At 42.3% G+C, this 20769-nt stretch overlaps 2 protein-coding genes and 1 non-coding gene across 4 annotated transcripts in view; 2 read left to right on the top strand and 1 right to left on the bottom strand.

Annotated features, from left to right (window-relative positions):
• The window catches only part of Nufip1 (nuclear FMR1 interacting protein 1), a 32274-nt gene extending 13257 nt beyond the window's left edge, over positions 1 to 19017 (bottom strand). The window contains exons 1-7 of the mRNA XM_031361138.1: positions 18595 to 19017; positions 17916 to 17998; positions 15689 to 15787; positions 14774 to 14836; positions 13696 to 13772; positions 4249 to 4341; positions 1797 to 1990 (exon numbers count right to left, since the gene is read on the bottom strand). Of these exons, the coding sequence (XP_031216998.1) occupies positions 1797 to 1990; positions 4249 to 4341; positions 13696 to 13772; positions 14774 to 14836; positions 15689 to 15787; positions 17916 to 17998; positions 18595 to 18988 (1003 nt within the window). The 5' untranslated portion in view covers positions 18989 to 19017. The remainder of the gene's footprint in view (positions 1 to 1796; positions 1991 to 4248; positions 4342 to 13695; positions 13773 to 14773; positions 14837 to 15688; positions 15788 to 17915; positions 17999 to 18594) is intronic.
• Positions 15130 to 15236, top strand: LOC116085434. Its single transcript, XR_004116547.1, has one exon. It is a non-coding gene; the product is annotated as a U6 spliceosomal RNA (small nuclear RNA).
• A 90-nt stretch (positions 19018 to 19107) lies between the features above and the next one.
• Gpalpp1 (GPALPP motifs containing 1) overlaps positions 19108 to 20769 on the top strand; it is a 27967-nt gene continuing 26305 nt past the window's right edge. For both annotated transcript variants that reach the window (XM_031361139.1, XM_031361140.1), the window contains exon 1: positions 19108 to 19303. In XM_031361139.1, coding sequence (XP_031216999.1) covers positions 19216 to 19303 — 88 coding nt within the window. In that variant the 5' untranslated portion in view covers positions 19108 to 19215. The remainder of the gene's footprint in view (positions 19304 to 20769) is intronic.

Here is a 20769-nt window from a genome sequence, read left to right as displayed (position 1 = left end):
TGTGTGTGATTATTTCCTCCTTTTCTTTCTCTTTCTTTTTTCACCAGCCTTTTTCAGCACTCAGGAAATTTTTCTACTGGGCCCCCAGGGGGCATTTCAAACAGTTCCAGCCAACTGTCAACAATGCACCCTGCCTCAGTTTACCCTGGATGTCAAAGCTGCTCTTTGACAACTTCTACTCTACTGTCATGGACCTCTCCCTCTGGAATAATAAGCACAAAATAAACACTTCCTTTTTTAATTTGCCTTGGCCATGATGTTTTAGCACAGCAACAGAAATGCAATTAATACACTAGTGAATATCACGAAGAGACTGAAGCAAGGACAACAGACCTCCAGTAGCCTAGTAAGCAGAATAGACAAGGAAATCAGACAGCACAGAGTCGACATATTCAAAGGCAATATATCTGGATTCTCCAGTGACCGAAAAGACGCCTTCGCCCAGTTCAGAGCAGCTACTGAGAGTGCACACAGCACTAAGTACAACGGAGAAGGGGAATCAGGCAGTGACTCCCCAGGCTCATTTAAACCCGAGTGCTGACAGCGCTGAGAGCAGGACTACGTCCCACGCAGAAAGTAAGTGCAGAGGGAAAGTGGGAGGCTGCTACTTACACTTTTCTGTTGTTGCCCAAAAAATGGTTTCCCTTTTTCTGTTTTTGTTTGTTTGTTTGTTTTTGGAGACAGGGTCTGACTGGGTAGTTCTGATTGGCTGGGAACCCTAAGTAGACTAGGCTAGCCATGACCCAGCTGCCTCTGCATCCTTACTGTCAAGATTAAAGGTGTGTACTCCATGCCAATGAGAACTTTACTCTTAGAGTGAGCATGTGCTTAAGAGTCAGCTGCCATGAGAAGCACTGAACTGTGTATGAGGGTGAGCACCACTGACAACTAGAAATACTAGATTCTTAAGCTGAGCTGCTGTCCAAGGGTAAGCGAAACTGCTTCCAAACAGGTGGACAGGCCAGCCACGGGAGCATGCATACTTAAATGCTGAGGAGGGTAACTCCAAAGTCTGAAGCCATTCTGGGCTAAACAGCAAGAGCCTGCCTTAAAAAAGTCTACCCCTTTTTTTGGTCTTATTAAAGATAAGAGTTTCTGTTTTATTTTTATTCAGAATGGATCTTTGTGCACGTCATACAAGTGTTCCTCCACTGAACTACAGGAGTAGGCATAAAGGATCTGTCTAAACTCCTTCCCATATCTTTAGCTCCTACACTCACAACATTTCTTAGACAAAGTCAGACCTTACATTTAGAGTAAATGTACATTACTAGTACTGAACTAGGAATCAGAGCCCTCGCTTCAAGTTCTGGCTCTGCAGCAGCTAACAGTGTGAGTAAAGTGAACTGCTTGGTCTCTGCGGTCTTGTCTCTAAATGGAAATCAGAATCCCACCTGCATAAAAGGCCCTTCTATATGGGAAAGAGGTAACACATGCCAAGCACATGGAGCACGGCAAGTACCTTACTCAGTAACTATTAGTTGTGCTTGATTTTTTTATTTCCATTCCTCCTAATCTTTTTTTTTTTCTTTCTTGGTTTTTCAAGACAGGGTTTCTGTGTAGCCCTGGCTGTCCTGGAACTCACTCTGTAGACCAGGCTGGCTTCAAACTCAGAAATCTGTCTGCCTCTGCCTCCAAGTGCTGGAATTAAAGGCAAGTACCACCACCGCCCGGCCAATCCTCCTAATCTTATCCCACTGTACTTAACCCAACACTGCACTGTGCTAAGACCCTCGCCATCTAATCTACCTCAAAGCACACACATGTGTATTTGTGTTATCTTCCATTCAGCTTACCAGAGTCGCTGTGGATCAAAGCACCTAGAGGGTCTACATTAACCTTGGACGGAACTTCAGGCTTCAAATCTCTGGCAGGATTGCCTAGTCCAACGACTGCGCTCTCCCTAGCTCCACCTCTTTTCCATTTACGATGTTTACCAGGACTTCTGATCTTTGCCATCTGTGAATGCCTGGACATGCCCTTCATTTTGCTGGAGTAAGAAAAAAATGGAGCAAAAGAAACATGGATGTTAAATTGACCACTTAGACCCTAAGACATAAAGAGACCAAAATAAAAGAAAGACCCAAAGACTAAAGATTCACACCCCACAACATAAGTCTCACTCATTTCTAGCTACGAGTTCCCACAAGTATTTTGAGCTCTGAAATAGGGCTCTGTTGTGTCATCACTGGCAGATTTTCTTAGCTTGAGGCATTCTCAGATTGTACATAAACATATGTCTTAACAGTTTATAAAACACATCTATTCTTATTTAAAAAATTACTCATTTTTAAGGGCTTCAAGTTTTGCAAAGCATTTACAAGTATGTCACCTTCAGCAGATCCCCTCTTCAAGAAACACTCAAGTAAGTCCTGTGAGCAGAAGGAAAATGATATCTGATAGAGCTATACAACGAAGAACATCTAAAGAGTAAGCATCTAGGGACCAAAGCCATTAGCCACCCAGTCCTCAACTGTGTCTGAGCTACATCACGACCAGCAGATGTGCCCGACACCATCCTGACCCTAAATAACAGTGACAAGTACTTCCTGTTGTATCTTTTTTAAAAGGATATCATTAAAAGCACAAAGGCAAGAAAAATTAAGAAGTACACCCCTAATGTATACAAGCCACTCCAAGTTAACATGTATGCAACCAAATTTATAACTCTGAAAATCAAGGACGGCAAGCCCTCTGAGGCTGGAGAGGAGGCGTGGTGATTAAGAGTATATCATCCCTTCCAGAACTGGAGTTCAGTTCCCAGTATCAACACTGGATGGTTCACAATTGCCTATAACTCTAACTCCTGAGATCTTACACCCCCTTACAGCCTGTATAGGCACTGCAATTATACACACCCACAGACACATAATTAGAAAAAAATAATTAAAAGCAAACAGTTGAAGTGGCACTTCATCAAAAGAATAAGTAGATAAGATGCTCAATATTGTTAGTAACATTACCAACCACTGAAAGACAGACAGAGATATCATATGCAATGAGCAGAAGTCTAAGTCAAAGTCAGTTCAACCATTTGGCAAACTCTTAAAGCTAATCATATGGCCCACAAGACATACTGTCTGTCACATGAACAATAAAAATGAACATTAATGTCCACAAAAGACACGTACAAGAGTTTGCTGGAATCTGAACCCCAACAACCTTAACTGAAAACAAGCTATTATCTACCAAGAGAAGAGCTGTGAATTCTCACAACTGAGTGATATGTAGTATGTAATGAATTTATAATTACAATGTATGTAGCATGTGTGTAGCTCAAAAATCACATTTATTCAAGAATGTATATGGTATATGCCTTTATGTACATAATTGTAAGAACAGGAGTAATTTATGATAATTAAAAGCCAAAACAGGGTTAATGTTTATGGGGAAACACTGAACAGGACAGGGCTTAAGGGAGCTTAGTGAACAAAGACATTATGTCAATCTATGTGGTAGGTACATGGATTGTATAGTATTTGTTCTATCAAGTCTCGTGTGTGTGTATGTGTGTGTGTGTAAGAGAGAGAGAGAGAGCACGAGCATCAAGTAGTGCATTTAGGATTTGCATATTTAAATTGTAAGGCCAGTAAAATAAAAAGGGAAAATTCTGAATGAGAAAGTGAGTGGAGGGAGAGAAGACCTCATATTTTACTGACAGGAGAGCACAGCTGGCTGTATGACAGATCTACTTTTTTGTTTGTTTGCTTTTGTTTTTTGAGACAGGGTTTCTCTGTGTAGCCCTGGCTGTCCTGGAACTCATTCTGTAGACCAGGCTGGCCTCAAACTCAGAAATCCACCTGCCTCTGTCTCCTAAGTGCTGGGATTAAAGGCGTACGCCACCACTGCCTGGCTGACAGATCTACTTTTTACTAATAAGCAACTGGATAACTGCTTGAATGACAACAGGGAATTGACTGAAACAATCCTGTGGGGCATCCTTGGTCACACTTTCTACACCTCCAAGTAAGAGTCTGCTTGTCTGAAGCACAGGCTGCGTGCCCACAGTAGAGACAGTGCTGACTAGCCAGGCAGCATGGAAGGAAAGAACTGTTCAAACCCCATCACATGTGTAGAAGTGAGCGGATTTAAGATACAATTTAAACACTTTTTAAAGCAAAAGTTACAGAGCAAGATCTCAGAATGGGAGCACGGGATGTGAAGAGGCGGTGTGCTCCCCCTCTTCCCCGTAAGCACATGCTATGAAGGAGCACGGAGGATCCACATGGACAATGTCATGGAACTTACCCGTATTGCGTGGTTGTCAACACTTCTCCTCTCTTTTCCTTTTCCAGCTGTAACTTTTTCTTCCTTTCAACATTGGCCAGAGTTGGGTAGTTTCTAGGAAAAAAAAAAAGTAAGAATTTATCGCAAACTTCCAATTACTTGTAAAATTTAAGAGAGAAAATTCAGTTCATGCATCAGTGTCTCAGCTGTCCATACAACTCTGCACCCAGGTAAGGAGTGTGGGCTAGAATCTCAACTGCCTAAACTCACGCAGCACGTGTGAACTGCTCTAACGTCTCTGCTTAGCATGCGCCCACACACAGAGAAACTACCTGCCTGACCAATTACTTCTGCAGACACACACCATGTACATACAAAGTCACCAACAGAAGAGACAGTTCAACAGTCTACTGAGGAGGACAGAAAAACCCCTAAGAATAGCTGTACTAAGACAAAATATAGTTAAGCACCCAAGGGAGTACACTTTTCTTTTGGGTGGGGTAAGATATTTCAAAATGAAATCCACAAAGAAACGGACATGAAAGCAATTGGTCTGAAACAGTGTCAACAGAGAGCACTCAGGTGGGAAGCTTTGGAGTTTGTTCTAAGTAATACAAACTACTCAAGGTAACAGAAGAGTAGCCACTACCACCAGGGAATCCCCAGTGGCTTACAACATCTGTAACCCCATTTTCAGGGAACCCAACACCCTCTTCTGACTTCTCTGGGCAACAGGTACACACATGGTGCAGAGACATACATGCAAGCAAAACATTCATACACATGAAATAAACCACTTTGCTGGACATAATAGGATACACCTTTAATCCCACCACTCAGGAGGCAGAGGCAGACAGATCTTTGATTTTGAGGCCAGCTTGGTCTACTCCAAGTGAGTTCCAAGACAGCCAGGGATATATATAGAGAGACCCTGTCTAAAAGACAACAAAAAAAAAAAAAAAAGAAGAAGAAAAGAAGAGAAAGAGAATGAGAGAGAGAGAGAGAGGAGATATGAGGATATGAATGAATATCTTAGGCCATGCACACCACTGAGTGAGGTTCCATTTCTTAGCACAGGATGTATGGAGATGCTAGCCCTAAAATCGGACGAGACACAAATCTTCATAGTATAGGAAACATGAAGGAGGGAAACAGCTCTCACCACTCAGGCTGGTGATCATCAGGAACACCAACTAAAGTTCTGCCACTTCTATTTATCACCGGGCTGGGGCTATAGCTCAGAGGGAGAATGCTTAGCATGCACATGCCCCGGGTCTGACCGTCACTAGTGCTAAACTCACATACACATCTGCATTACTAGCTCGTAGGCACACACAGTGACAACTGTGGGTCAGTTATCCCATGGTCTGGAGACAAGACTGGAAATGGCTTTGGAGAGTGGTGAGAGAATGGGGAAAGGCAGTGAATTTTAGTAAGGACAGTGCAGAGCAAGTACCCAGCCATAAACAGTGGCTGTCCATAAAGGAGAGATGATGACTACACAGGCTATAAATAAGTGCAACAGGCAAAGAGAAAGGTCATACAAGATGAGAACCTGACAGCAGTCACCGACAGATACTCGTGAAAAGCAAGCATGACCTAAGGCTTCACTAAGCAGACTCTTGGCACTTGGATGAGTGTGACCTCCTCCCCGACTCTCAGGGCACTGTGTCAGTTTGGTGGAAAAGCTATACTGAGGAAAAATAAACTTTGGAGGAGCTCAGAAGAAACTCCAAGATGATTAGGAGGGAGGAAAGTAAAGTCTCTGTTGGAAGACAGAGGCACTGTGGCAGTGGAGCTGGCCTTAGCTACTTTGTGGGCTCTTTGTATTTTTTAAAGAAACCAAAATCCCAGTATTGTCACTGCATGGCAGCCTGTAAAAAATGAGAAGTGCTCAGAGAACAGCCTTCAGGGAGGATGGGCAGCAGCTGTTCTCTATCTGCAGACGGGACAGAGAGAAGCCAAACCACACAGGCCCTGTGGTGGCTAGGCACCAAGCTCAGGGCTACTCAACACCCTCCATGCAAAGGGGGCAGTTCAGCATCCTACAGTACATGTGAACAACATACAAACATTACTGGGGAAATAGTCATGTCTTAGAGTATGCAGTTCCGTGCACATGTGACTTAGTGCAGTGTCTCCTGCTGTAGGACAGCCCTGGGAAGCCACACACTTGAAAGGTGAGACTTTCGATGTCCTTCTCTGTTTTCTTTAATCCTATAACCACCCCTTCTCCCTGTCCTTATTTTCCCCATTATCCCAAGTGGTGTCCTGACACTATCACTCATGTCTCCTGTCCTGTGTTTCTTGCCTCTGACGTGTCCCTGCCTATCCTGGGTCTCCAATTATGTCCTTATGAAGTGGAGCCCATTCCTGATTGAAACTGTCAACCACTACCTCTGCACAGTGAGCCAACGGCTTCCTTGTTCTCAAACTGCTGCTACCCTTTACTAACTTTTTCTCCTAGGCCTATTCCACATAGAGCACAATTCCTCTTTTCTCTCAATAAAAACGGCTCTAACACAAGCTTATGCCACTGTATACCACTATTAAGAGGCCTGAGCTAGGAACAGCAGAGGGAGCAATGATGGAAAGAGAACAGCTCCACCTAGTGGACATTTGCCCTGCAAGACAGGGTCTCCTTTATACAGTATAGACATCATAGCTCAGGAATCAACAATCACCTGGGTTTTTTTGCTAATTTGGGGAAAGCTTCAGTTTTTAAACACAGTGGGCCCCTCCAATTTGGTTAGTCTGAAAAATAAAATAAAGATGAAGGGATAAAGGCAAATTTTTTTTCTGGCTTTAAATCCTTAATCCAGGGTCTCTTTCACAACTTTTCTAGCAGAATGGCTACACAGATGTTAGCACTTTTATAGAGTCAAAACACACACTGGCTTCCTCCAGAAGAGCAGCTTTCACAAGAACAGTAACCTTCAAAATAAAAGGCATTTTGTTGTACCAATGTGGAATTCACTCCTTTTAGGGCACACTCTTCAAAAAGTGAGACTGACACAATGTAAAATACATACTTGTATGAAAATAACTGAATATAACAGTATGATGTTATATGGATATATACAATGAAAATTTAAAGATAAAATGGGGCTGGAGAGATGGCACAGCCATTGGTGATTTCTCTTCCAGAAGACCCAGGTTTAATTCCCAGCATCCATCTAGTAGCTCACAACCTACTCTAACTCCAGTTCCATGGGATCCAACATCCTCATCTGGCCTCCTTGGGCACTACGGATGCAAGTGGCAACAACATGCGCGCAGGTAAAACACCCAGACACAATAAATCTAAAAATCTTTCAGTTCTTTAAAAATACATATTAAAAAATAAAAATAAAATAAATGGAGAAGAGCTAGAAATATAATTTAATATTTTTTAAAAACTGCTTAATATTAGAGTACATGTCTTATAAATTTATCAAATGAACCAAAATAAAGAAAGTATTTCCCATGTCCTTTCTTTCCTGCCAACCTTCCCCACTTCTTCCTTTCTAAAAAGGTCTTGCTTTCTCTATTTACAGGCTGAGCAGCACAAGGTCAGACATTCCACCCCAGCCTCCTGGACACCAGAACTACACATACATCCCACACCTAGTTACCTATTCTGCTAATGAGTATGTCAACAACACTCTTGAGTATGTGAAGGGACAAGACCTGAGAAGTAAGATGTGAAAGAACCTCAGATGAATTAAAAGGTGCCAGAGAAGGCTGGAGAGATTGCTCAGTGGTTAAGAGCACTGACTGCTCTTCAGAAGGTCCTGAGTTCAAATCCTAGCAATCACATGGTGGCTCACAACTATCTGTAATGAGATCTGACTCCCTCTTCTGGTGTGTCTGAAGACAGCTACAGTGTACTTACATATAATAAATAAATACCTTAAAAAAAAAAAAAGGTGCCAGAGATACTTTCAGAACACTTACCATCACAGGTACAATAAATGTCACCCCTAACCCCCACTCCCATGCCCTCTCTAGCACCACTCCTGCTCACACATTTCTAGTTCCACTTCATCACTCAGCATCCTGCACCTATTCCTCTTCCAGCACTTCTGATGATGGTCACTGAATACTTGCAATCTACACTGAAAATTCTATGTGAGGAAAGTCACCAGAAAGCAGGGAAAATCTTGTTCCAGCCCCTCCTTACGTCAAGAGAGTAGGGGCTGCCTATGAGTTTTACTAATACTTTTGAAACACAACCAACTTAAAACTGTGTCACCACACACAGTAAGAAACAGCTGCATATTCTCCCTCTTGGCAACTGTGTTTGAGGGACATTCCAAGTCCACTCCCACTATGCAAATTACTTCTAGATAACGAGGTCTGCGTGGAAATTAGTTAAAGCTGAAGCACACCTACTGCTTTCCTGAGGAGAAGCTGAAAATGAGGCTTGTTGTCTGTCTAGAATGTGGGAGTAATATGAGGACGGATGTAAACCTTCTGTCAGGCAAAATCAGAACAAGGCGCTGAAGAGCAGTAACAGTTCCCCCAATGGTGCCTTGAACTTGTTCTTTCTAGGCAGGACAGGCCACTTTCAAGTAAGACATGGGGGCAAGGCTTCTGGAGTACATGCTTGACTAATGCAGACCCCTTGGGCAGACTCTTCCCTCTGAATCAACCAGCTTCCCCTGGTCAACCAGCATAGCTTGAGTTCAAACCTCTCCCCGACAAGGTTTGGCAGTTTCCTTTGAAGTGAAGTATATACTCACTACATGATCACTCAACACCACTTCCGGGTACTTATCCAATGCAAACATAAGCCTATATTCAAAGCACAAACTCACACACAAATGTTTATGGAAGCTTTATCAATGCCAAAATACTTGAATCCACTTTCAAGCAGAAGATGAAGAAACCACTGTGACTGCTTTAGTGACACAGTAGAACAGAAAAACATTCTGACATGAGAATGAACTAGTACTACACCCAACAAATGAGACTTCTGAACCTCAAAAGTCTACATGCTGCATGATGCCACTTACGTGATTTGACAGAACAGGTGGAGATTGCTAGGTGGTAAGGGAAGGCACGATTTAACTGGGCAAGGCAGGGTGGGACACCATCTATGCTTACTTGTGATAGAGTCCATATAACAGTGTTCAAAAAGGGAATTGCTTGCTATGTGTGTTATACCCTAGGTGTGGGTGGAAGGTAGGTAGCTTACTTCTCACAGCAAGCTCTCTCAAACAAATCTGCTTTCCAAAGTCTCTTCTTGACTAAGGAAAGAACCCTTTGGCTAAGCAGTATTATCCCTGTGTGTTACTGTTAGTGTTTCAATTGCACATGGCTTTCTAAGCACCTCATATATTTGTTCAGTACTTCCTATTAGAGTGAAAGTCTCTGGCTTTGGGGATCTTAGCTATAAACAGCAAAATGTTTAATTTCTCAATTACAAAATGCCTGTTTATGAGAAGGCTCAGTTGATAACAGTGCCTGTAGCCAGGTCTCATGACCTGAGCTCAATTCCTGCAACATACTTGGTGGAATAACAGAACCAACTTCTAAGTTGCCTTCTGACCTGGAATCACACACTTGCCTTGGCATGTGCAAACCCACATACAAACACATAAATAGATAAAAATGTACAATAAGTTAAAAATGTTCACCTCTAACCTTCAAGATAAATATTACCAAGAAACTAGTAAGACATGTTTTCCATTAACAAATGGTCTAAGGTTTCCTGTTAGCACTTGAAAAATCACTGGGAATCACAGAGACTGTTTTTCCTTGAATCACTTGCTGTATGGTCCACAAGGGGGCAAAGTTCATCTTCATAGAGAGAAAAGCCACTGAAGAATGCAAGCTTTTAAATAGATTGTCTTGTGATAAGAATCTGATATTAAAAACCACAGCAGTGAGCCAACTAGATGGCTCAGAGGATAAAAGCAACTGCCACCAATACTGATAACCTGAACTCCATCCCAGGAATCCACATGGTAGGAGAGAACAAACAAGTACACACACATACAGACACAGACACAGACATCCCCTTTTTTAAAAAAAGAAAATCACAGAAGCTTAAAAATCAGATACATTATTGATATCAAACCACAACTATGAATCAGTACAACTCATTTGACTTCTCTAAAATGAAGGTATTGCTCAAAACATGACCCACAAATATAAGACTATAAGGTTTTTCTAAGTTCTTTCTAGTGTATCAAAAAGAAACTATATCTGTAGTAAAATAATTTCAAAGCTGGTGGTGGTAGCACACACCTTTAATCCCAGCACTTGGATGGCAGAGGCAGGCAGATCTTGTGAGATGGAGGCTAGCGTGGTCTACAGAATGAGTTCCAGTACAACCAGAGAAACTCTTTCTCAAAAGACCCAAATAGATAGATAGATAGATAGATAGATAGATAGACAGACAGACAGACAGACAGACAGACAATTTCAAGCTCCATTTACATACATCATATGTACCACTTCTACCTATGGCACTGGGTGACATAAACAGCCATGTAAAAAATGTACTTACGGCCCAGTACTTAACTTATTCAAGAACACAGAATGCAAAATAGCTCTCCAAAATGGGACAATACTGGATATGACATAGTATTTAAAGACAGCCAAGGCTTTTCTGTAAAGACCCCAAAAGAAGCAGGAGTCTGGTGGCTGAGCCAGTATGCAGGACTTCAGGGATAGAGGAGGTCCACCTCTGAGGCAGAAGCAGCATCATGACAAAATGAACAAGTGAGGAATTCAGCCCTGCTTGGTGACATAAGCTTGTGATCCCAATAACTGGGAAACTGAGGCAGGAGGGTTGTCCTAAGTTGGAGACTAGTCTGGTCTATATAGCGAGTTCCAGCAGCCAGGGTTATTTAGTAAGAGTCTGTCTTAAAATAGAAAAACAAAGAAAAAATTGCAAAAAACAAAACAAACAAACAAAAAAACCCAAAATGTTGTCAAAGGGTCTAAAAGGCCATGTGACATAATCATAACCCTGATTACCAGTATTCTAAGAGTTTCAACACTTTAGCTAAGAGAAAATGAGCTTGGCAAATGTTTCAACTGTACAATAGGTTACCTATAAAACTGGTCACTTGTATAACAGAGTAACAACTACAAAATGACCATCTCATTTTCTACCATAGGAGAACCAAGAAAACACTGAGGTTCTCACTAGTCTAGTCAGTCCCTCAAGTGAGCAAGCACCACCTGTTCACCTGCAGAGTACATCACAATTATGTGGCTTTCTGAACAGAACTTAGCCGGCCAGGGCTGAGATTCTGCCAGGTGAGGGAAGAAAAATGGAACAATGGAGCTCAGATGATGATGAGGCTCGTGTGAAGACCAGAAGGGCTCACTGCAACCATCAGAGCTGTGGATGGAAAGTCATTCCACATCCCTCAAAAGAATTCAACATTTATAAAGGAAGCTAGCATCACTGAACTAGACTACTGCAGAGAGAAGCTAGTGTCCAACAGGTCATTTCCATCCCAGCTAGCAGGGAACCACCTTCAGCATTGCTGCTGTGAGCTTTCCAAACCCTGAGTGTCAGACAGACGGAGTTACTACTTATAAGGAAAAGATCTAATCAACACATAACAACAAAAATAAGCAAAGAAAAAACAAGTCCCTGAAACTTGTGGAGAGGTATCATAAGAAAGTAAAAATAAAGAAGCCATATAATGGTTGTACTCACAAGCTATGCTCTATGGTTAAGAGTCTCAGGTAGCTTTCTCAAACTCTAAGACTAACTTCATGGTAGGCTGGAGTGCAAGGACCTGTAATCCTAGCTACTCAGAAGGCTGAGGAAGAAGGATCAAACAACCTGGGCTACTGCCTGAATTAACACAGCCTGAGCACTGCAGCCACCCCTGGTTTTAAAACTAAAGAGATGATGGAGATTAAGAGCACTAGATGCTCTTCCAGAGAACCCAGGTTCAATTCCCAACAAATACATGGTGGCTCACAACCATTGTTAACTCCAGTTCCAGGGGATCCAACGCCACCTTCTGGCCTCCTGAGACACCAAGCACACATGTGGTGTAGCCATATATACCAGCAAAACAGTCAGACACATAAAATAATAATTAAAACAGTTAAGGAATGTGGCACAGTGGCTGAACCTTTGTCTAGTAAGAGCAAGGCCATAAGTGCAATCCCAATGCTACAAAATAAACACATTTAAAGCAAGCGAATGAGCTCTTGTATCTGACTTCCCTTAGCTTAGTTCTAGAGAACAGTACTACAATGGCTTGAATGAGAATGCCCCCCAAAGCCCATGTATGTAGATACTCAGTCCTAATTGTGGCATTAATTTGAAGAGGTTATGAAGCCTTGATGAACAAAGTATGTCACTTTCAGGGGCGATAGCCTCGCCCCACTTCTAGCTCACATTGTTTCCTGGTTTACCAACACAATGTGATCAGCCAGCTTCCTGCTACAGTTGCCTGCTGCCTGCCACTCCATTTCTGCTATTATAGACACTAATTCTCTGGAACCATAAGCCAAACTAAACTTCCTTGTGGGTATTTTATCAAAGCAACAGAAAACAAACTAACATAAGTAACTGATTCTCAAAGTGTACCATCAATCTTAACAGTTCTACCCAAGTCTTCCAGGCAGATTTTTCCCAAGTACACTGCAGCCAGACATCAACTAAGCCATCCCTGCTAATATAATGTAAAGTCGCAAGTTATACCAGTAAGGTTCTCCCTCCCTCCCTCCCTCTCTCCCTCCCTCCTTCCCTCCCTCTCTCCCTCCCTCTCTCCCTCTCTCTCTCTCTTTCAAAACAGGGTTTCTCTGTATAGCCCTGGCTGTCCTAGAACTCACTCTGTGGACCAGGCTGGCCTCGAACTCAGAAATCTGCCTGCCTCTGCCTCCCGAGTGCTGGGATTAAAGGTATGCGCCACCACTGCCCGGCCAGACTCACATCTCTTAAATATTAATTACAGGAACGAGTCCTATACTTTCTACAGGTAAGGACAAGCACGTGTACATCTTGTTCACTGCCGCACCCATTCTGCGTAGTAGAGGACATCATTCAGCTATGCGGTCAGACAAAAGATAAATAAATAAATAAGTAAATAAATAAATAAATAAACATAGCAATGGATTGTGCACTTTAAATATTAGAAGCCCATTATTTCCCCAGCCACTGAACATTTAGTAGGTGGCATGGACTCTCTTCAGGGCCCCTATAGTCCCTTTGTAGTATATCTGTTATTTAACTGGAAAGTTCCTATAACTCTCTCCAAACTACATTCAATAGCCTCGGACAATATAACTTACAGTTCTCTTTCTCAGTATCACCATTATAAAATAAGTCAATGAACTTCACTACCTAATAAAGATGTTTATTTTTAAACCATCAACTAACACTATTCTTTGTCACAATGTACCACCATGGAAGAACACAAAATGAAGCCCAGTCACTTTCAGTGAAATGGCCTAGCCATTATGTTGCAACACCCAGTCTCCCCCAGTAAACAACTCTTTACTCACTTTCGTCTTTCTTCCCTCCATCTTGCAATCTCCTCTGGAGTGTCTAGCTTGATCTTCTTCATACCAGGAGCATGCATCTAGGGGCAGAAAGCCTGCTGAACATCAGGAAGCATGCTGTGGGATCTTAACTAACCGTGACATTGTTTTCAACATTAAACTTATAAGCAGAACATATGCTAAGCTAGCCACCATTCTCACTCTAACTTATCTCTAAAGGAAAAGCACCATTTCTCATGTAGCTAGAACAGCACTATCGAAGGGCAAGAGCAGTTTAATTTTGATTACACAGATACATAACACATTTAATTGACATTAAGTACTCAAGTGACCAACTTACCAAGAAAAACTGAAGGTAACAACTGAAGCAGTTAGTAGGCTTGATCATTTTTCTCAAGCTTTTTCTTTTATTTTAATGTATGTGCATATGCATGCCCTCAAGACACCAGGACGCTGGATCCCCAAAAACAGGATCCTGTCCAGGCAGTTGTCTACTGTCCAATGTGGGTGATAGGAAATGAACTTGAGTGTTCTGGAAGGGCAGTACAAGCTCTTGACTGCTGAGCCATCCTGCCAGCATCCATAGACAGGATCATTTTAAGAAGCATGGGAGGAGCCGGGCAGTGGTGGTGCATGCCTTTAATCCCAGCACTTGGGAAGCAGAGACAGGTGGATTTCTGAGTTCAAGGCCAGCCTGGTCTACAAAGTGAGTTCCAGGACAGCCAGGGCTATACAGAGAAACCCTGTCTTGAAAAACCAGAAAAAAAAAAAAAAAAACAAAAAAAAAAAAAAAAAAAAAAAAAAAAAAAAAAAAAAAAAACCAAAAAAAAAAAAACAAAACAAAAAAAGAAGCATGGGATGGGAAGAGCAGCACACAACTTGGAAGTATAAGCATCAGTGCTGAGCAGGCAACGCGCTTGTTAGGAGGAGCCAATACTGATTGATTTTGCATGGTTTGAGACTAAAATATTCTAAGATATAAAACTTCCTTACAAAGTACAAAACCCTGCATGAACATTACTAGTTGTCAGCATATACAGAGAAACATTTTAAAAGGGTGAAAAAGGCCATAAGAACTTACATTTCTCCAATGGAACTGGACAATCTTCTCATGAGCACTAAAAGAGCAATCTACTTCAGGGCACTGAAAAGTTTAACAACAAAAGGACAATTTAATGATCCACACCACCAGGGGTCTCCAGACTCTGGTCTAACAATTATTCCACCTGTGCTACATCATTCCTTCATTCTTAGGCCATTAGCAAACAAGGATCACTCTGAAACAGAGCTGCACTTAGAAAAGACTGACACAGCCACCAGTCTCACTTCCTCCTCCATTTGAATGAAACCAAAATGTTCCTAATTCCAAACAGTGACAAGCACTCCTAAGAATGAATATATCCAAAACAAGAAATTCCTTTGAAAAAAGAAAAACAAGTGCTCGCTTCGGCAGCACATATACTAAAATTGGAACAATTCAGAGAAGATTAGCATGGTCCCTGCACAAGGATGACATGCAAATTTGTGAAGCATTCCATATTTAAAAAAAAAAGAAAAGAAAAGAAAGGAAAAAAACCCAAAACTTTCCCAACCATTCTAAATGGCTTACATTTTAGAATCATCTAGTGTCTGGACTATATTTTGAGGACAGCAAGCTATGATACATCCCAATGCACAGCTGCAGGTCAAGACAGCTACAGAGGGTGGGCACTCAGGGGCTCCTAGGGTGCCCACAGGGGGGGGCACAGCTCTCTTCCCTCCCCAGTAGTCATGGAGGGGCACATATGCAAATGCTACCACAGCTCTTCCTCTCCATGAAGCAGTGGGCTCCCCACCCCAGACCCCAAATCCCAGGTACTGTCCCCATGTGTCAAGTCATCAAACATTTCTTTCTTTAAAAACTAACTTATGAGTTAAAAGTAAGTTTGGCACTTTTACCAAAAATACAAATTAAAGGTCATCTCTGTATCAGTTCAAAACAACTGGAAAAACCTACTTTTGTATGTTCAGATATGTGTATGTCATACTTTTCTTGATTTTTAAAGCCACGGTCGCAGGTATCACAGAAAAAGTGGAAAACCGGTTCCTTTCTTTTCTGCAAAGCAAAAGAAGCAGTTTAAGACTGTGGGGGGCAATCTCTGTTGAGCCAACCACAATGACTCCAGGATACATATCTTACTTGTTTTAAAACACACCTCTGGGAGTAGGAAGGCTCCCCCCCCCTTTAATCAATATACCCAAAGTCAAGCACAATAAGCAAAATTTAAATCTAAAAAGAGCTAATGCAAACTATAAATAGATTTCAAGTTGGAGACCTAATGAAGATTCCATACAGCACCTGTCAAGTTCTAGACGTACCAAGCATCTCATTAGAGGATATTTCTATACTGGAAACTGACATGGGAAATCATCTCCATGTTTTAAGTGTTATGCTACTCTTAACATTAAATGGACTGTTAGTTGATAAGCTGTACTCATGCAACACTAACAGTTTTCACAGTAAAAGGACACTAATGTTGTGTTCTAGACATTAGTCAACTTACTCTAAATTAACTGTGTGACTTAAACAAAGAGGAGGAACCTGGTCTGTAAGTTAGGCTCAGGCTGGAACAAAGAGAACCCATTTTAATGTAACGTGTTTGTCAAGTATAACCAGGCATTATTCCTCATTTGAAAAAAATGGTTTGCCAGCCAGAGAGATGCCTCAGCCGAGAAAAGCACCTGCTGCCAAGCCTTAGGACCTGAGATCAATCCCCATGACCCATGTGGTAAGATAACTGATACCTGCAAGTTATTTTCTCTCTCTTTTTTTTTTGTTTTTTTTTGTTTTTTTCAAGACAGGGTTTCTCTCTGTAGCCCCGGCTGTCCTGGAACTCACTCTGTAGACCAGGCTGGCCTCGGAAATCCGCCTGCCTCTGCCTCCCAAGTGCTAGGAATAAAGGCGTGCGCCACCACCGCCCGGCTCAAATTATTTTCTTAACCCCACACATACACACCTACCCCCAACAAAATAAATGTAAAATAAGGAAAAGAAAGGTCTTCACAACAATGTCAAATACCCAGATGGAAAACTTATAACCAGGACAAACAAAAACATTAATAGCACAATAAATCCTGTCTGAATTTAAGACATGCACACAACTTGGGTAAATGTAAAACTCTACTAAATTAGAAACATTAGATTATAGCTTCAGTTTAACAAGAAAAAAAGGGGGAGAGGGGGCTTTGCTTTTATTTCACAGATTTTTCTACCCTAAAAAAGCAACAAGATGGTTGGGCATGGCACTCACACCTTTAATTCCAGCACTAGAAAGAAAGGAGGTGGGGGCTGGAGAGATGGCTCAGCGGTTAAGAGCACTGACTGCTCTTCTGAAGGTCCTGAGTTCAAATCCCAGCAACCACATGGTGGCTCACAACCACCCATCATGAGATCTAACGCCCTCCTCTGGTGCATCTGAAGACAGCTACAATGTATTTACATATAATAAATAAATAAATAAATCTTATAAAGAAAAAAAGAAAGAAAGAAAGAAGGGAGGCAGAGGCAGGCTGAACCTGATCTACTAATTGAGTCCAAGACAGTCAGAGCTGTCTCAAAAAATAAAAATAAAAATAAGCAAGATTATGAAAAATAAAAGATTTGTCATTACAATTAGGCTTCCAACTCAGTTAAGAAAAACTTGGGATTTCCAGTCTACTCCTAACATCCCAGCTGTCAGTCTCCATCTTCATAGTTTTGTGAACAGCAGTTCTCAACCTTCCTAATGCTGTGACCCTTTAATACATTCCTCATGCAGTGACCCCCAACCATAAAATTACTTTCATTGCTACTTTATAATTGTAATTTTGCTACTGTTATGAATTGTAATGTAAATATCTGATATGCAGTATACCTGGTCTGCAACCACTGTAAAAGGGTCCTTCAACCCCTAGGTTTTAAACTTGACTGGTTTTAACATTCAAATTTATTTATAAGCATAATCCTCTACTACGTCTGTGTACTGAGGCGGTTTTAATGTTCTCTTTCTTTTCCTATAACTTCATCATTTATTTTTCAATACTACTCTGCTTCAACATTTTACTTATAATTAAGTTCCTTAAACATACTACCCTAGTAAAGCTCTACATATCCAAAACAGATGTGAAACACTGACAGTTACAACATAACATATGGAGCAGTAACAGTAAAGTTCAAAATGCCACACTTATCCTCTCGGAATTACCTTATTTTTCTGTTTTCTGTTTTGAGGCAAATTGAAGTCATTGAATTTTGCATCATGTGATCGTGGAAAATAAGAATGTGTAACTAAAAAAGAAAAGAGAGTTTCATTTAAGATTGCAAGGGTACAATTATTTATTAATCACTTTTTTTTCTTAGATAAAAACAAAAAATGTGTATGGTGCATGGAGTGCAGGTACCCTTGGAGGCCAGAAGACAGTTATCGGCTCCTCTGAACAGTTGGAGTTACAGGTAATTGAGAGCCGCCCAGTGTGGATGCTGAGAACCGAGATCTGGTCCTCGGCAAGAGCAATAGAGCCTCATCGCCCACCCATTTCTCCACCCCTATCAATCCCTTTCTAATGCATACATACAATCATTACTTTCTAATAACTAGTTTTATCTCCTGTATGGTGTCTTCCTACACTGAGGAAATAGGAAGCTCTCAAAAGGTAAGGATTTTTGTATGTCTTGTTGACTGCTATGTAAGTAGCCTCGGTTTTATAGTTTGGGCTGACTTAGTAAATTTTGAATGAGCAGGTGGAGGGAAACCTAGTGAGACACATTTTGAATACTCATTACCAGCCTCCAAAAACACAGAGCAAAGCTGAGAGACAAAAAGAGAAAGCTGGGAGAGGAAAGGAAGAGAAAGGAAAGGAGGGCCGCAAGGAACCGCAGCTTACCCGGAGAGTGGAAGGACGTGTGATACGTGGGAAAACCATTAGGAGACAATCCCCAGTACCAGGGTGTCGAGGCTTGGAAATTCCAGGCCTGCTGGCCGCTATACTGAGATTGAGCATCCGGCGGGGCCTGGGCATCGAAAGGAGGCTGAGCCGCGGGAAGAATCTGAGCATCGAAGGGGGGAAGCTCTCCGGAGGGAGGCTGGGGCTGCACGTGAGGCTGTCCTTTCTGGCTCGGCTCCGACCCCGCCACCGGGGACGACAGAGGAGGTGGTGGCGGCGGCAGCATGGCCCAGTACACCCAGTTGTCCCGCGACGGCGCAGCTTCGCTCGGTGTCTCGGGCGCGGGAGTCAGCTCCGTGGCTGAAGGCCACACGGCGGGAGACGGCTCTGCCATGCTACCTAGCAAGGAGCGAGCCCAAAGTGCAATTGTGGAACTAACATTAAGCGTCACTTCCGTTACGGCAGTCTGACCAATGAGCGAATCGCGGGCTTGCGTCATCAAACGAAGCCAGAAAAACTTCCGGCCTTGCCTGCAAATCCTGGTCTACGGTCCCGGCTGGGTTTAACTGAACTGCGTGTGCAGGTTGGCTTGTGCTTTGAGCAACTTGTGCGTCCCAGCGAATGGCTAGGGACCTGATCGGGCCGGCACTGCCGCCAGGTTTCAAGGAGCACGGGACGGTCGAGGACGAGGAGCGGGACCCGAGCCCGGGTGAGCAGCAGCGGGCGTCTGCACTCGCAGGAAGGTTCAGCCAGCACCGCGGAGTGGGCGCGGTCCGCCCTGGGGGCAAGCTGGGCCACGCAGGAGGGTTTGGGACCTGATCATCATTAAAATGATTATACAGTTCCAATTTGCTGTTAATACGAACAAGACTGTGCTAACTGATCAATCGTTGTCCGGTCGTCTGTTTACCCCTTCCATCAACTCTATAAGAAAAGATGATGGATGGTGCATTTGTGATAAATGATGACGGCGGCTGAAGAATCGGTGCCTAAGACACACAGCTAGTCGGTGATGAAGCCCGAATTAGAACCGAGTGTCTCTATACCTTTAGATTTAGAAGACTCTTACCAAAGATCCTGTGCCTTTCTTCTCCCCGGCCTGACTCTGACCTCATTGTATCATTTCATCTTACACAGCAGCCCAGTGCTCACACAGTTCGAGTTTTTGCTTTGACGATAGGCTTTTTGGGGCTGCTCTGGTTGTACTTAAATGCCTGACAAAACGTCCTTCAAATACTAGTTTAAGTGTCCCCTTCCTGAGCATTGTCACGTCTTCCTCGAGGTTTTCCTCTCCCCGATGATGCTAATATTTAACATATTCTATTCGACTAATTTGTGGACATGTCAGTCTCCACCATATCACTGTGTCTTGTAACCTTAACATGCACCTCGCACCTTAACAATACCTCGCACACTCTTTTATGCTTTTCCATCTTTAGTGTTTGCTCCAGTTTGAAGGCTGAGGCTGACTCTACTTGGGAAAGAACATAACTGAAGGAATGTTAATCTGATTTTCTTTTTCTGGCGACCCAAAGACAATGTCTCTGGCAGATTCTTCCTTCTTATTTCTAGTGTTGCTATTTTTTAAAAAAAATTCCCTTCATCCTTTGTTTTAGGAAGGAAATTTCTACTCAGTTAGGTTGAAGAAGTATCAGTGAATTCCACTAGGTAAATCCCCTGCAATTTCTTTACCTATTTATTGTACAGGTAACAGACAATTTGGGTAGATTCTATTTTTTTGTTTTGTTGTTGTTTAGATTTATTTATTTACTATATGTAAGTACGCTGCAGCTGTCTTCATGCACTCTTCACGCACTCCAGAAGAGGGAGTCAGATCTCACTACGGATGGTTGTGAGCCACCATGTGGTTGCTGGGATTTGAACTCGGAAGAACAGTCAGTGCTCTTAACCATCAAGCCATCTCTCCAGCCTCCTGTTTTGTTTCTTTTTTAAAAAACTCTACAGAGTGCCACTATGCACTGTGTGTGTGTGTGTCTGTCTGTCTGTCTGTCTGTCTGTCTCTGTTGTATACCGTCAGTTTCAGAATCCTACCAATTTAACAAAGCCCTAAGTGAGTATAGGAATTCTGATTGTTTCATGTTCTCCCTAGTCATTCTCCCTCTGTCTTTTGTTTCTTTCTTTTTTTCTTTTTTTTTCCATTTTTTTTTTTTTTTT

This window comes from Mastomys coucha, unplaced genomic scaffold (genome assembly GCF_008632895.1).
Source record: "Mastomys coucha isolate ucsf_1 unplaced genomic scaffold, UCSF_Mcou_1 pScaffold9, whole genome shotgun sequence".
Taxonomy (NCBI): Eukaryota; Metazoa; Chordata; class Mammalia; order Rodentia; family Muridae; genus Mastomys; species Mastomys coucha.
Note: the sequence above shows the minus strand (reverse complement) of the source record. Positions and strands in the feature narration are given on the sequence as shown.